Source organism: Pithys albifrons, chromosome 3, assembly GCF_047495875.1.
Source record: "Pithys albifrons albifrons isolate INPA30051 chromosome 3, PitAlb_v1, whole genome shotgun sequence".
Classification (NCBI taxonomy): Eukaryota; Metazoa; Chordata; class Aves; order Passeriformes; family Thamnophilidae; genus Pithys; species Pithys albifrons.
Window position 1 is genome coordinate 53143537 of NC_092460.1, and position 13859 is coordinate 53157395.

The window sequence follows — 13859 nt, forward strand, 5'->3', positions numbered from 1 at the left end:
TCAGATAGTGCCCTTATGCCTTGCCTGGCAGCACACGAGCATGCCAAGCTGGGGCAGTAACAGCCTATATGTCAACTACAGCACAGTGTTCTATGGTGTAAACATACTGTCTTTAAGAGGAGGAAGAATGAAAGAGCAGCTTTTAGTCTGATATATTTCTTCCAGACCATGGACGAATGGCCTTGCCTCTGTGGAGAACCCCCATACTGTTTACTTGCTTAAATCCTGCCTAAGGGCTTTATGGTGCTACCCAAGCGCTTCAAGGAAGCACATATATTTTAAAACCTTCCTGAGCTGGGATCTACAAACACATTGGATGTGTTATTTGGCAGCATTCACATTAAAGACAAATAGTTTCTTAGATCCTGAAATATATCTAACATTTTTCCAGATTTTACAGATTACTCCAAATCTGTAAAACCTGTTTCATTTTCAGAAGTGGTTAGGCCAAATCCCCTGGTTTATGTTTAGGCACACTAATTGCCATTTTTACCTCCTACTTCTACATATATTTTTAGCTTTTTTCAGCAATGAGATTCGGACTGAAAAATTGACCTTCAGTGTTTTGTCCCCAATGCCTCATTCACACTGGTGCCATTCTCCTCTCTTTCAGTCACTGGCTTTGACTTGTGGGGTGCAGTGGTGGCGACTGGCGTGGTCTGCACTTTCTACTGCACACTGGTATGTGGACCCTTTGGCTGAGAGAAGTCTCTATTCCTTTTACTGCTTACATAAAATTTGGAATGACAAAGTAGCCTAATAATCATGTTACCGCATGGGTAGTACATTTCACAGTGTAGCTGTAGCCACAGGGCCATATTTACTCAGGGACCTCTCTGGATGCATAGGCAGCCACTACGTGACTCAAACTCTTTCTGTTTTGTTGTTTCTGAAAGAACAGCAAAAACAAATTTCCCTTCCTAAAAATCCTCCTGTGGCTTTTCTTCTGATCTAGTAGGGGTTTGCAGTGTAATTTGTCAAACACCTTCTTGTTGCAAATGTTAACAGTCCTGTCTGTTCCTGAATGGAGCCACTGAAAATGGCACATGCCACATGGTCTTTAAATTGATCTTTAAATTAAATTAAATTGACCAAGTGTCTAGAAATGACAAAAGGAACCTCAGTGAGAAATTTATTTGCATATGTTGGATTAAGTCATGTTTATTTTTAGTCACATGAATGGTATACCTTCTGGAGTTAGTGATACTGTAGATAGATAGATAGATAGATAGATAGATAGATAGATAGATAGATAGATAGATGGATAGAGAAGTAAGATGAGCTCTGTCTGCAAATTTATCTTTTGAAACAGGTTATATGATCAGGGAAATACTGGATTAAACTATGTAGAGGGCCACAGTAAATTCTACTGCACTTTAAAAAAGGACCAGGAGGTCCCAAATAGATTTCAGAATACAATTCCTAAAGACAGCAGTACAGAATTAGTTCTATTAAAGAAGATGAAATTCATCTATTATGCATGATATGGGAGTTGAAGGTGAGTGCAAGGCAGGAGTACTGCTACCTTGTTGTACCTGATATGTGCTGTTCCTCATGCAGGGTGGTCTGAAGGCAGTGGTGTGGACAGACGTTTTCCAGGTTGGAATCATGGTTGCCGGATTTTCATCTGTGATTATACGAGCTGTGGTGGTTCAGGAGGGAATTGGACGCATTGTAAATGATTCCTACCATGGAGGAAGATTAAACTTCTGGGAGTGAGTTTGTACTTGCAGATGATGTTCCTCTTTATTCCTACAAATAGAGCCCCTGTGACTTAACTCTGAAATTAAACTGCTGCTGAAGGAGGAAAAGGGGGGGGAGTTGACACAATTTTATGTATTTTTAAACAAGCTTACCTAGTTTGAGGGATATTTTTTAGGTTTTACACCATACAGAATCTCATAAAGAGAAAAATGTTTTTGCTCTGTCAAGTAGGTGTTTTGAGGATAGATTTTGGATTCCACTGAAAGGGAATGGTGAATAGGAGAGGACAGTTGTATTTATACTTACAGTTGAAAAGCGCTGATTTGGCATTTCATCTTCTGAATTTAAAAAAAGGGAAAATAATAGTTTTTGCCTAAACTGAAAAAGGGAAATATTTTTCTTCTCCCTGAAAGATAAAATAGAAGTATATATATATATATATATATATATATATATATATATATATACACTTACATATACTTAGTAGTATTTTACCTCCCATTATTGTAACTAATCATCATCTGAAAATACAATTTCACAAGTTTGAGACTATTCAATCTGAAAGTGTTGAATCAAAAACCACTTTAAGTAAACAAGTTATTGTGTCTTCAATGAATACATGATTCCTCGGAGAAACTTCACTCAGTGCTATTAGTGAAAGTTTAGTGCAACAAGTATTACAGTATTTGCTTTGTCTGTCAGCTCACAATATGATCAGGTTGGTCTGTCAAATTCTTCACCAAATTCTTCAGTAAGTAATTCATCTGTGGGTATTTTTATTTCATGTGAATAATAATTTTTGCCAATCTGTTTGGCTGATTTGTGTGGTTGTACTGCATTGCTTCTCCCAATAGAGTTCACAGAAAGAAAAAGGATTAAAGGCATGTAATGGGTGAAATAATACTACAATTAATGGGTGAAATAATCTTAAATAATATTACAACGGGTGAAATAATATTACAACGGGTGAAATAATATTACATTGTAATATTGCTATATTAAAGTATGATTTGAAATTAGTTATTATTTATGGCCATCTAAAATCTGCTATTTACTTAGAGCTAAACTAGCAAAAAGTTTTACAGAGGTTCTGTCCACAAAGGCTGGACTTGCAAACATACCTTTATACTGGTGTTAGACTGATGTCCCTCTAGATAAGCAGGCGTGTTATGCTTTTGACTGGAGCATCATTTCATCACAACAGTCACAGGCATCATAGAACTTTACTTAAGACTGTGGTTTATAGGCAAAGAAATCTGTCCAACTTCACCTTTGGACAGATTGGAGTGTTTCACTGGCTCAGGATATCAGCTCTTAACATTTGCTTTCTGTGATTTCATGTGAAGTTAGGAGTATCTGCATGTTCAAAATCTGACCAAATTAAGAAAGTTTGAATTAGAACAAGAAAGGTGAAATTTTTTTCTTCTGAACATTAAGTTCTTCACATAGTAACAAAATTTTCATATTCTGAATTTCTTTTTTTCTTTTCATTGTAGCTTTGATCCCAATCCGTTGCAAAGGCACACCTTCTGGACGATTGTTATAGGTGGGACTTTCACGTGGACTGGTATATACGGGGTCAACCAGTCTCAAGTCCAGAGATACATTGCATGCAAAAACAGATTCCATGCAAAATTGTAAGTCTGCCTGCAATAACTGTCTGAATTTAGCATTGACTGTTCTTTATAAGGGAGATTTTTCCCAAAAGGAATGTGGGGTTCTTTCGTCTATACAAACTTCATTTATAAAGGGTAACAACTTTTGCCTTCTGTTTTCTGGACCAGGTCGAATACAAATGGGCACAATAAGTGCTGGTGAATTATGTGTGATTGCTGTAATATTGCACTTTGTGCTCGAATACTTCACTATGCCAGTATTCTTGCATAGAAATACCTGCATTAAGTTTATGTGCAACCTAAAGACTAAATATATAATACTTGTACTGAAGTTGTATCAAGACAGTATCTTGAATTGCTGTTCTACTAAACCTAAACCATTCTGTGGGGATTTTGTATAAGTAAGACTAAGAATTGTTTCTGTAACAATGAGTATAGGCATGAGAAAAAACAGAAATGTCTTATTCAGCAATAAAATTGCTGAGGAATCATGTATTTTAGGTTCATAATAATCATGACTCTTTTTTAGGAGTTAACTATGAAAACAGGCAGAAGGTTCTGTTTTCCTCAAATGTAAACATTTCTGATGAGCTTTTACTCTAGAATGGAATATGTTTACTAGCTCTGTTATATTACCTGTATCTTTAGTATCATTCCATTAGTTCACAGCTCAGGATTTAAGAATTACTAGCAATCTCATGAAGCCCATTTATAGGAGAAATATAGGAACACACATCATAACTGTAGTCCCTATACATTCTATGATACAGTGACATACAGAGAAGGAGTTTTACAAAGGCTTTCAGTTCATAAATTTAGCAAAATATCCATAAAATCATGCATAGTTTACAACTGAAATATTCTGGTTGTATCAATAATGAAAATCTACTTCTCAGCCATTTATGCTGCAGACAGTAATGAACTGATGCTCATTATCAGGCACATCTCCAGCATTCACTGCCACATCCCCAACACACCAGCTAGCTTCTCCACAATCTCTGGCACATGCTTGGGTTCTAGGTTCTCAGCACTGCAGTGGCAGGAGGTACATCCCACAGCTGTAATGCTGCCTGGAGCGATTGCATATGGGAGAACAGCCACATACATTGTGCCAGATTTGTGTGCCAGAGAGGCTGTTCTTCTCTAGCACCTGCTCCACAGAGGGCTATGCCCCTCTCTCACGCCCTCCTTTTACCCTCTTTGCGAGGAGGCACCTCCAGGGCATCCTAGAATCAGAGTGTGACCAAAAGGAATCTGGCCCCATTGTTGCATCTGGGTAGATTTTCTGAGCTGTTGGAGCAGCTTTGACTGGGACTGAAGGCTGTCTGTTTCTGCAAGCCTTTGTTTGGGATTAATAGCTCATACCATATTAATGGTGGCACAACCTTAATCGGTAGGGTTCTCTGCTGGCATGGGTGGTTGGACTCGGGCATCTCGCTTGTGCCTCACTCGTGCAGGGTATTTTCCCTACATGGAGAAATCATTTTGTATAATGGTCGCAGCTTGTCACAATTATAAACTGCTGTTCTGTGGTGACTATCTAGTTAATTTTCAAATGTAATTAGACACATCTGACAGGTCATGTTGTTGTCTTGTACCTCTTATTGCCTTTTAACCTGTACACAGAAGTGCAAAATGTCATCAGGTCAAAGTAACAGGGTTTTGTACCCCCATGATATTTACTGTAAGGTTTTATAAGAGACAGCACAGTAGTAAATCAGAGCTGAGAAAATAATTCTTCCACAGATCCCAACTTACAGGTTTTGGGAAGGTTTTTAACAGTGACACAAGAATAGGAATTTTCTCAGGCTTTGGGAAAGGATTTAACCCCTTCAAGAAACACACCAGTGGGTATGAAAACAAGCTGTTAGCCTTTAAACAATTGCTAGGCAAGTTGAACATAATGCTCATATCTGAACGATAGCAGGCACTCAGAGCAGGAGAGCTACATTGGCAGAAAAATATGGGCTACTAACACATTTTTCTGTACTTTCCTTTCAAGGCCATCTGGCGTGCTTCAGTGCTAAAGTCTTAAAACTAGGCTGAAATAAATGCTTGAAAATGGGCCTTACACAGTCACAGCGCCTACTTCATCCAAACTCCACCCCATGTTACTCAAGCAGAATTAATGAGAACACCTCCCTCCAATAGTGCTGCAAGTATTATGTTTAGTCATAGGGTGTACCATGAGCTGGGAATGTAAATCAGAAGGAAAAGAAACAGCTCTCTTTTCACTGCCAAACACTGACGCAGTTTGAAAGCAAGAATTGCTGGATTCAGACAAGCCATTTATTTTGCTTCCTCATTTCTCTTGAATATCTAATCTTTACTAGAGGTTCTAGGCTAATTCTGCTATTACATCCTTTCAAAAGAGTTGGATTGATTAGATTATGCCAATGCAGGAACAGGTTCAGCTAAATGGATGCAAGACATCCAAAGAATATGTAAGCATCTATGACAAGAGGACTAACTCATTTTTACTAAATTAGAGCAGAGAGAAATTTAAAGCGCTGCTTGTTCTGTGTTTAGACCACCCCTAACAGTAAATATAAATGCAGTTTCCCCTACTATGTGTAAATCAACTTTTCTTTATATAACACTGTACTTGCCAGTAATTTTTTTGTTTTATAAAACTGATAGTTCAACTAGTTAATCTACATTATGCCTTTCTGAAAATGTCCTTCTCACTGCCTAGCAAGACCTATAAAGTTAGCTTTACTTCTTCATTTGTCCTGTTGGTGCTCTAGAGCAGTCCAAAGACTGCTGTCCCTTGCCTTCTTAGGAACTGAAAGCACTAAAGGCCTCCTGAAGCATTGCAAGCATGAATACATTTACACCGAAACTGAAGGTCCTGCCAGAGGAGATCTTAGCAATTGGCAAAGGTCCAGGATATGTGGTCTGTCTGGCAGTTAAGTCATTGTCAGTGATACATGGATACCTGGGAGGCAAGTGCTGGAAAGGAATGCTGTTTTTAAAGGCTGAGGTCCCAGTGGGTATGTTTGCTTGAACTGGCCAGCCTAGATGAGAAGAACTTTGTGATCCAGAAGTCACCCAAGAGTGTAGAAACATTTGAGAAGATCGGAATGTTAGATGGAAGGGAAAAGCCCTCTCTGGGTGAGGAGAACAATGAAAGCTTAAGCTCCCATCAGGACATGGGGAGGTGATGAGGTATGATGAGGTGATGAGGTGATGAGGATGATACTAGACTCTAAAGTTGTTTAATTACTAAGGGGAAAGCCCTGAGACTGTTGACAAACCTCTGTTTCCTGGAAGTGGCAGCCATAGGCAGCTCCAGACCAGGTCCTAGGTCCCAGTGCCTCACTCCTGCCTCCCACAGAGACAGTCTCAGGACAGTCAGGAGGAAATGGGAGATTTGTAACTTTACAAGGACAACTCCAGCATTGTGTAAGCACAGCACTACAGCCCCAGAGATAAAGGAGTGCTGGTGCTGACTGAAAGGTACGCCACACTTGGATCTGGGGCACCCCACCTTACAAATCTGCTTGGGGTTTGTCAAGGGTTGGTGGCATGGGGGAAAGGGCATCCTCTGGTCTGCTGCTTGCCATGTACAACTCATACACATGATGAAACATGGTGATTGCCATATCTCTCCCATCGTCTCCAGAGCAGGCATTATCAAGGAAAAAGCCTCAGACTGTGCCATCCATACCAGAAGTGTCATTTGTACACTTAGAACCGTGATCTCACACCAGGTTGAAATGCTGAGAGTTGCATGGTGAATCCCTTGCTGGCAGGCAGTCACCAGCCAGGAGTTCTCCTCAGAGCAGGCAAGGTTTGGCACTGATGGGGTCTTTTGTGGGACATTGAGTGTTGCAGAGGATCAAATGGACATCATGTGAAGACCAATATGATCGGGTGAATGCCGTTTATTCAGATTGCACATGCGCCTATTATATCTCAAAGCATTGTTCCTTATCCGGATTAGCTAAATGAATATGTTCACGTGACAGAACAACATTTCTTATTGATTACACCAAAAATCCACAAGTACAGTGTTTACATACAACTCCATAAAGGTTCTTGGTTCAGCTTATCTCTTCACCAGCTTCAGATAATGCAAACAGGCAGGATTGCTCACATTTCCATTCTCTGTAAGAAATTCTTCCCACAATTGAGCTCTAACATAGTGTTTCCATGCATGTCGGTGCAGGTCACTCTATATCAACCTGGTGGGACTCTGGGCAATACTGGCCTGTGCCACACTGTGTGGGCTGGCCCTCTACTCCATCTACAAAGACTGCGACCCATGGACGGCCAAGCAGGTGTCGGCACTTGACCAGGTAGGGCCCTACATTTTGGGGGAAGGTGGTGAAAGAGCATCCTTCCTCTGCAGCCATAATAACCAGACAGAGGCAGTTCAAAAGTCAGTGAGTTGGGAATTTGATACATGGTTGGGAATTTGAAATAATGGCATTCCAGAGTGCCGTATCAGGCAAGTTTGTATCAGGCAAGTTCTGTATCAGGAATTAAACTGAGACCATAGTGGGAGGGAACACTCTGGAGAAAGCAGCAGGTCCATCCTTGTCACTGTTTAGTCCCTGCATCCCCCAGATGTGCTGGAGCTGCTTGGTAAGGAGGGCAGCAGGGAGAGCAGCAATGTAGAGAGCACTCAGTCCACCCAATGCTGCAAATGTTTGGGTTTTTCACCCCCAAAGACCCCAACAGTGCCAGCATTGCGTGAAACTGCTTCAGAGAGAAGTGAGGGGAAGAGCCTAGAGGAGCAGTGCCCTTGTGAGTGGCTGTGGGTCCTGGTGAGCTGCTTTGTGTCACTCAACCCAAATTGCTCTGTGCTGTTGAAGGCAAAAGCCTATTCAAAACATTATCATGCCCAAAGCATACACATGGAGAAAGGCTATCAGCAGGCAGTTCTTTGCTAATGATGGAACATCCTCCCCTCTTTTGGAGGAGAGCTGGGCAATCAAACTCTGCTGTGGAGAAACCACCTCTCCCTAAACAGACCTTGAGCAGCAGATTTACCTGAGGAAAAAGATCTCTGGTAGCCCATAGACTGGCCAGAGTCAGGGCCCAAGGAAATCAAGTAAGTCTTTTATTTGTATGTTTAAGCCTAAGATAATCATGGGCTCTGGATAACACTCCATTGGACAGTATCTGGAAAGCCAGAAGAAGGGCACAGACAATGGAGCAGCTGAGACAGAACCACCTGGTCTTCAGGTGAAGAATAAAATGAGAGCCAAGGTGGAAACCTGAAGGAAATTAAGTTTTTCCTGTCAGTCAAATTCTTTTGGTAGAAACTGGAAGGAAGATACTATAAAGACCAACTTGTCTGTGAAAGAAAGTGTTTCTCATGAAGAAAATCTTAAAATTCCTCTCTCTTTCCAGCACTCAGATATTGTGAATGTTTCCAATAAGGAGATTTTTCTCAGGTATTCTAAGGTTATTGGACTGTATATAAAAACCTTTTTGTGGAGTCAACAGCAGAAAAAGCATCTGGTGTGGCATCCAATCCCCCCAAATAGAATGATATACAGTATAGACTACCTATTGCACAGCACTAGCTTCCTATACCATTGTCACTGGAAACAAAGCCTGATGGCACAGCTATATACTCACTCCTGCTGGATGATCTCAACAGACTTCTCTGCATCTCTATTGGATGCTTTAGGATTGGCCTTCTCTGTAGAAAACCAATAAATAGAACAAGATGGGACATTAAAAATTAGAATAGCTGGACAGAATGCTAGTAAGAAGGCTATTAACAAAATATTACAGTGATAAAATGAAAAAGTAGGGCAAGATGGTAATACTTCTTACTCTGAATTTTTCAGCTAATGCCATACCTAGTGCTGGATATCCTGCGAGATTTTCCAGGAGTGCCAGGGCTTTTTGTGGCTAGTGCCTACAGTGGGACATTAAGGTAATTTAATAATTTGGAAACTACTATATTTTTTCCCTTTTTTTATTGGAGCTAAAGTTGCATTTATATTAAAACTTGTGCATTTCATTTGTTTGTCTAGGTAATTTTTATTCTTTAAAAAGAGCACTGTAACATCTTTGATGATGCAGCTTAAGAATTCATAGTTTCCAACAGTAGTGCTCTGAGGTCCTAGGACTCAAAGCTGTTGGAGTTCCCTACTAATGACGTGAGAAAACAGCTAGCCACATGTGATGTCATGACTAGCAAATCCCCCTCTCTGTGCTTTTGAAGCCCCTCTGCTATAGGAATTTTTTGGTATCATAAATGTGTAGTTACACCAAATAGCTACAGTTTGGGGAAATTTCCTACCGCTTGTCTTTAGTTTTCCAATTTCAAACCTGCATAACTTCAAAGCTGTTTTGCCTTTCCTCACCTCTGACGTTTAGAGTTTTTTCCAGAGTTCTGGGACTTCCAATTGTCTTGAAGGAATCCCATGATACAACAATCACTGTATGTTTTTACTGTAGGAAACAAATTGATACCCTTCTATTCCATAGTAGGGAGTGTTTTGTTCAGCTCTCTCAAGAAGTATCTTTTAGGAAACATTGTGTCTCACAAGGAAGGTTCTGAATAATAGTAAGCGAATAAAAATAAGAAACTTATGAATGTGACACTGGAATAAACTTTCTTATTCTGAGTACTTGTAACTGCATAAACAGAGGGAACAGCCAAGATACTTGTTTTCACATTCTGAAGAAAAGATGGCAGCCCGCAAGAACAAGGTATACAGAGACAAGATCACCTGTCTGGCTTTGTGCCTTAGGAGTGCTGGTTTCTCTGGCCTCACAAGGAGTCTACAATAGTTTATTTTGGACTAGATGCCTAATTTTTAGGTCATCTGAATCCTTCTCTGAGAGTGCATTCAAAGTAATCAGTGACCTGCAGGTGGGAATGTTACTTACATAGATATATACTGTAGATCGTTTGTGAGGGTATCACATATGCCAGTAGTGTTTACAGCTTAGGCACATGTAATAGATACTTTCATTGACTTTGCTAGGCTCAGCCCAAGTTTTCAGCCTTGTCTTCACCCAGAGGAATTATTTTAAACAATTTTCCTAGGCTGTTAACTGCATCATCTGGAATAAAAAGTTTTTTCAACCAATACAGCAGTTACATAAGTAACCCACCTGTTATCTATGATTTCAGCTTTTAAGATAAAAAAACATTGTATAAATCTTGCCTTCTGTAGTACGGTGTCCTCCAGCATCAATGCTCTGGCTGCTGTGACTGTTGAAGACCTGATTAAGCCCCACTTCAGATCGCTCTCTGAAAAGAAGTTGTCATGGATTTCCATGGGGATGAGTATGTCTGGAAAACATATTTTTTGCTTTTGCCTTATGAAGTGAAGGTTTGATTCAGATATCTCTTACAATAGTGAGGAGTGTATATTTCACACCAGTGGGACTATGTTGGTGCAACATTTGTGGGAGACAAGATCACCTGTGTAGGTTTTACACAAATGGGGTATAAGTGTGTTTAAGGAAAAGGATCTTGTTTGGTCTTTTAGCAGAAAAGATGTACTGCATCTCTGTTCAATATTGATTTGCAATACTGCGAAACTAAATTTCTCAGGTATTTTTCTTTCATCTGTCAAAAATGAGAAGCATAGGAAACAGTTTTCTAACAAAACTTTTGGACTAATATGCAAGCAATAGCACTGTGTCCTGTTAATATTTCAGAGGATGAGAAACTTCACATCTTCTCTCAAATACTCTCAGACTGTCACTATTTAGCTCCTCTGCTTAATGTAGCTCAAAAGTATTAGAACTAGCCTGAGCAGATGGTTTAAATCTGCAAAGTGCAGTTGCCATCTCTGTAAGCTGTACTGTCTGTGTCCAGCTGCAGTTGTAGCCCAAGAAAGTGTTTGTAGTAAGCATGGAAATACCACAGTCTCAACATGGTGTCACAGGCCATACCAGTGAGCACAACAGATTGGTGGCAGGGTAACAAATATTAAATATTTTCACCTGAGGGAAATTTCTTAAACATTATTGCAAACAATGCTTATGCTAAAATTGTTTGTCATACCATGAGTTGTCTGTCACATCACATTAAACAATGAGATTAACATGTTGCTTGCGCAGTGAAACTCATCAGAGACGGAGGTGGAAGAAACAAATAAGCCAGTTATATGGGTCCTGGGAAGAGAGAGACTACGTCCTGGTGACACAGGAGGTTTGTCGTGGTGCCAGCTCCCAGTAATCTACCAGTGTTTACTTTTTTGCTCTGAAGGCTTTAGACTGAGAAGGAAAAATCATTCCCTCAAAATAAGGACAATGACACGGGAGATTAGTTGAGAAATATGAACAATATATGTGTTATTGCCACTATGACTAATCTATATGGCTGCCATTTAGTAACTAATCTTTAGTAATACACAGGGAGATTTTGTCAGGTTGGCATGATTTCCTCTTAATGTAAACAAAAACCTGATCTTTTGGCCAGTTCAGGCTCTCTTATTAAAAATCCAGGTGCTAGCAGGTTTATTTTGGAGATGTCGAGGTCATGCTGGGTTAAACAGAAACTTTTCCATTAGTGATTTTCAAACTTTAGGAGGTTTACACGTTGTTCTCTCTCTCCCGCAAAGGCCTGTTTTATGGTGGAGTCTGCATTGCTATGGCTGCACTGGCATCTCTTCTGGGAGCCTTGTTGCAGGTGGGTGTCAAACAGCTTTTTCATGCCCATATTGAATGACAGAGAATAAATTATGAAAGAAAATAATTGCTGGATAGCATTATGAGATTAGTTTTTATTCTTTGTTGGGTACTGACCTCAAACGGCCCATGGTTCAGCCTCTGCTTGAAGCGTCCATCATGTAACTATACCTGTCAGCTGAGTATATGCCAGTTAAAAATGTCTCTATTTCTTTCTCAACATCTTCCCTTCTTGTCGCTTTGGAGGCTTTGCCTTTCTTGCACAGCACCTGATAGCAGACTCCCTTCCTTCCTCAGGCTGCACTCAGCATTTTTGGCATGGTCGGTGGCCCCCTTTTAGGACTGTTTGCCTTGGGAATCCTCTGCTCCTTTGCAAATGGAATTGTAAGTAGAAATCTAAAGACCTGTTTGTCCAAAATTTATTGATAATTTTGGGCATCTTCTTTCCCCTCTCCTATGAAGAATTCTATGTTGGGCAGCAAGGGAGATGTCCTTGGTACTTTCCATTAGGACATTACCCTCTACTCCCTTTCTTCCTTATCCTAAGGAAATGACGAACAGGGCAGTATAGGAACTTGAATTTCCATCCCATGAAGAGATTTACATGTCCAGAAGGGGAAAAATAGTCTGAATAAAAATGAAACTTTGACAAGGATTTCTTAAACCAGAGTTTTAGAAGCGGGGAACAATGCGTCTTGAGATATAGCTGAACAACCAGTAGACTCAGAGAATGCTGGCCTGTCTGAACAAAAGGAGATCAGCCTGGGAAAATGAGGCCTAAGCACTTGCAGACCAAACTGGGGTATTTTCAGAGTGTATCGGTATCGTGAAATTATCATTTCCAGAGGAAAACACTATTCCATCAAAAAAAGTTAGTCTGGCAAGATTGAAATTTAGTAGTCTTGATAGGTTCACTAATCACAAAGTTTATTTCTTTGCAGTTGCAAATTTGATATAGATGCTAAAGTTAAAAAAAAAGTCAAAAGAATCACTAGCTGTCAGACAAGAAACTCACCTACCCTGATGTAGGAGAGACTTTTTTCTAAAACAGGTCACATGAGAAAATTGAAAAATTGCTCTTGTATTTGTTCATGGAGACCCACAAATAAAGCAGGATTTTCCCATATACCTTGCAGGCCAAAGTTATCCCTTGGTTGTGAAGACCTACTGGCGAAATAAAGAGAGGTGTGCTCAGGACCTATTAGGAAATACTGTATTTCCCAAAAGGGAAAAAAGTAAACTTCCCAGCTCTTCCCAACTGTGTATTTAATTTCTTCTATGGAGTCTACAGTTTAGATTATCTTGAGTGTTTCTAAGTTGTCTAGCTGCTTCTTTCAAATATCCCTTTGCTTTTCATATAAGTCCAAGTTTCATTTTTTGTTTTGCAGGGTGCATTTGTGGGTCTTGTCAGTGGCTTTGTTATTTCACTTTGGGTTGGAATTGGATCCCAGATTTATCCTCCACTTCCGGAGAGGACCAAGCCACTATATCTCTCAATTGCTGGCTGTAATATATCCTCAGGAAATTTAACATCAACAGAAATTCCATTAACAACCATCTTCAGCACACCACCTGCAGAGAGGTATATGACTTCATCATGTGCCATCAACAAGTAATTGTTTTAAAGCAACACAAACAGCTGCAGAACTTTTGGGTTACTAAAACTATCCCTCTCTGGTTTACCTACCATGTTTAAGAAGCAGCAATTTCCTCTTTTTTTTTTTCTTTTTCTGTCAAAGTGAAGTTTGTCTGAGTTATTACAAAACAGAAGTCAAAGTGAATCTTCCTATGGATCCGAAAAGCTTCAATTCAATAATTGAGTTTATAGGCTTGGATATGCCTTACTGTGAACCACAGTGTTAAAGATAACATTTATAGTATTGGATTAACTTCTACACTCTGTCACATGAATTAAAGGGGTAGGCA

The 13859-nt window shown here is 39.9% G+C and overlaps 1 protein-coding gene across 2 annotated transcripts in view; it reads left to right on the top strand.

The window, feature by feature from the left end:
* SLC5A8 (solute carrier family 5 member 8) overlaps nucleotides 1–13859 on the top strand; it is a 29363-nt gene that overhangs the window by 7776 nt on the left and 7728 nt on the right. For both annotated transcript variants that reach the window (XR_011697479.1, XM_071551995.1), the window contains exons 4-12: nucleotides 614–681; nucleotides 1561–1715; nucleotides 3201–3341; nucleotides 7492–7621; nucleotides 9128–9216; nucleotides 10469–10581; nucleotides 11867–11934; nucleotides 12231–12317; nucleotides 13322–13515. Coding sequence is in view for 1 of the 2 variants with exons in the window: in XM_071551995.1 (XP_071408096.1) it covers nucleotides 614–681; nucleotides 1561–1715; nucleotides 3201–3341; nucleotides 7492–7621; nucleotides 9128–9216; nucleotides 10469–10581; nucleotides 11867–11934; nucleotides 12231–12317; nucleotides 13322–13515 (1045 nt within the window). In the remaining variant the exon portion in view is untranslated. The remainder of the gene's footprint in view (nucleotides 1–613; nucleotides 682–1560; nucleotides 1716–3200; nucleotides 3342–7491; nucleotides 7622–9127; nucleotides 9217–10468; nucleotides 10582–11866; nucleotides 11935–12230; nucleotides 12318–13321; nucleotides 13516–13859) is intronic.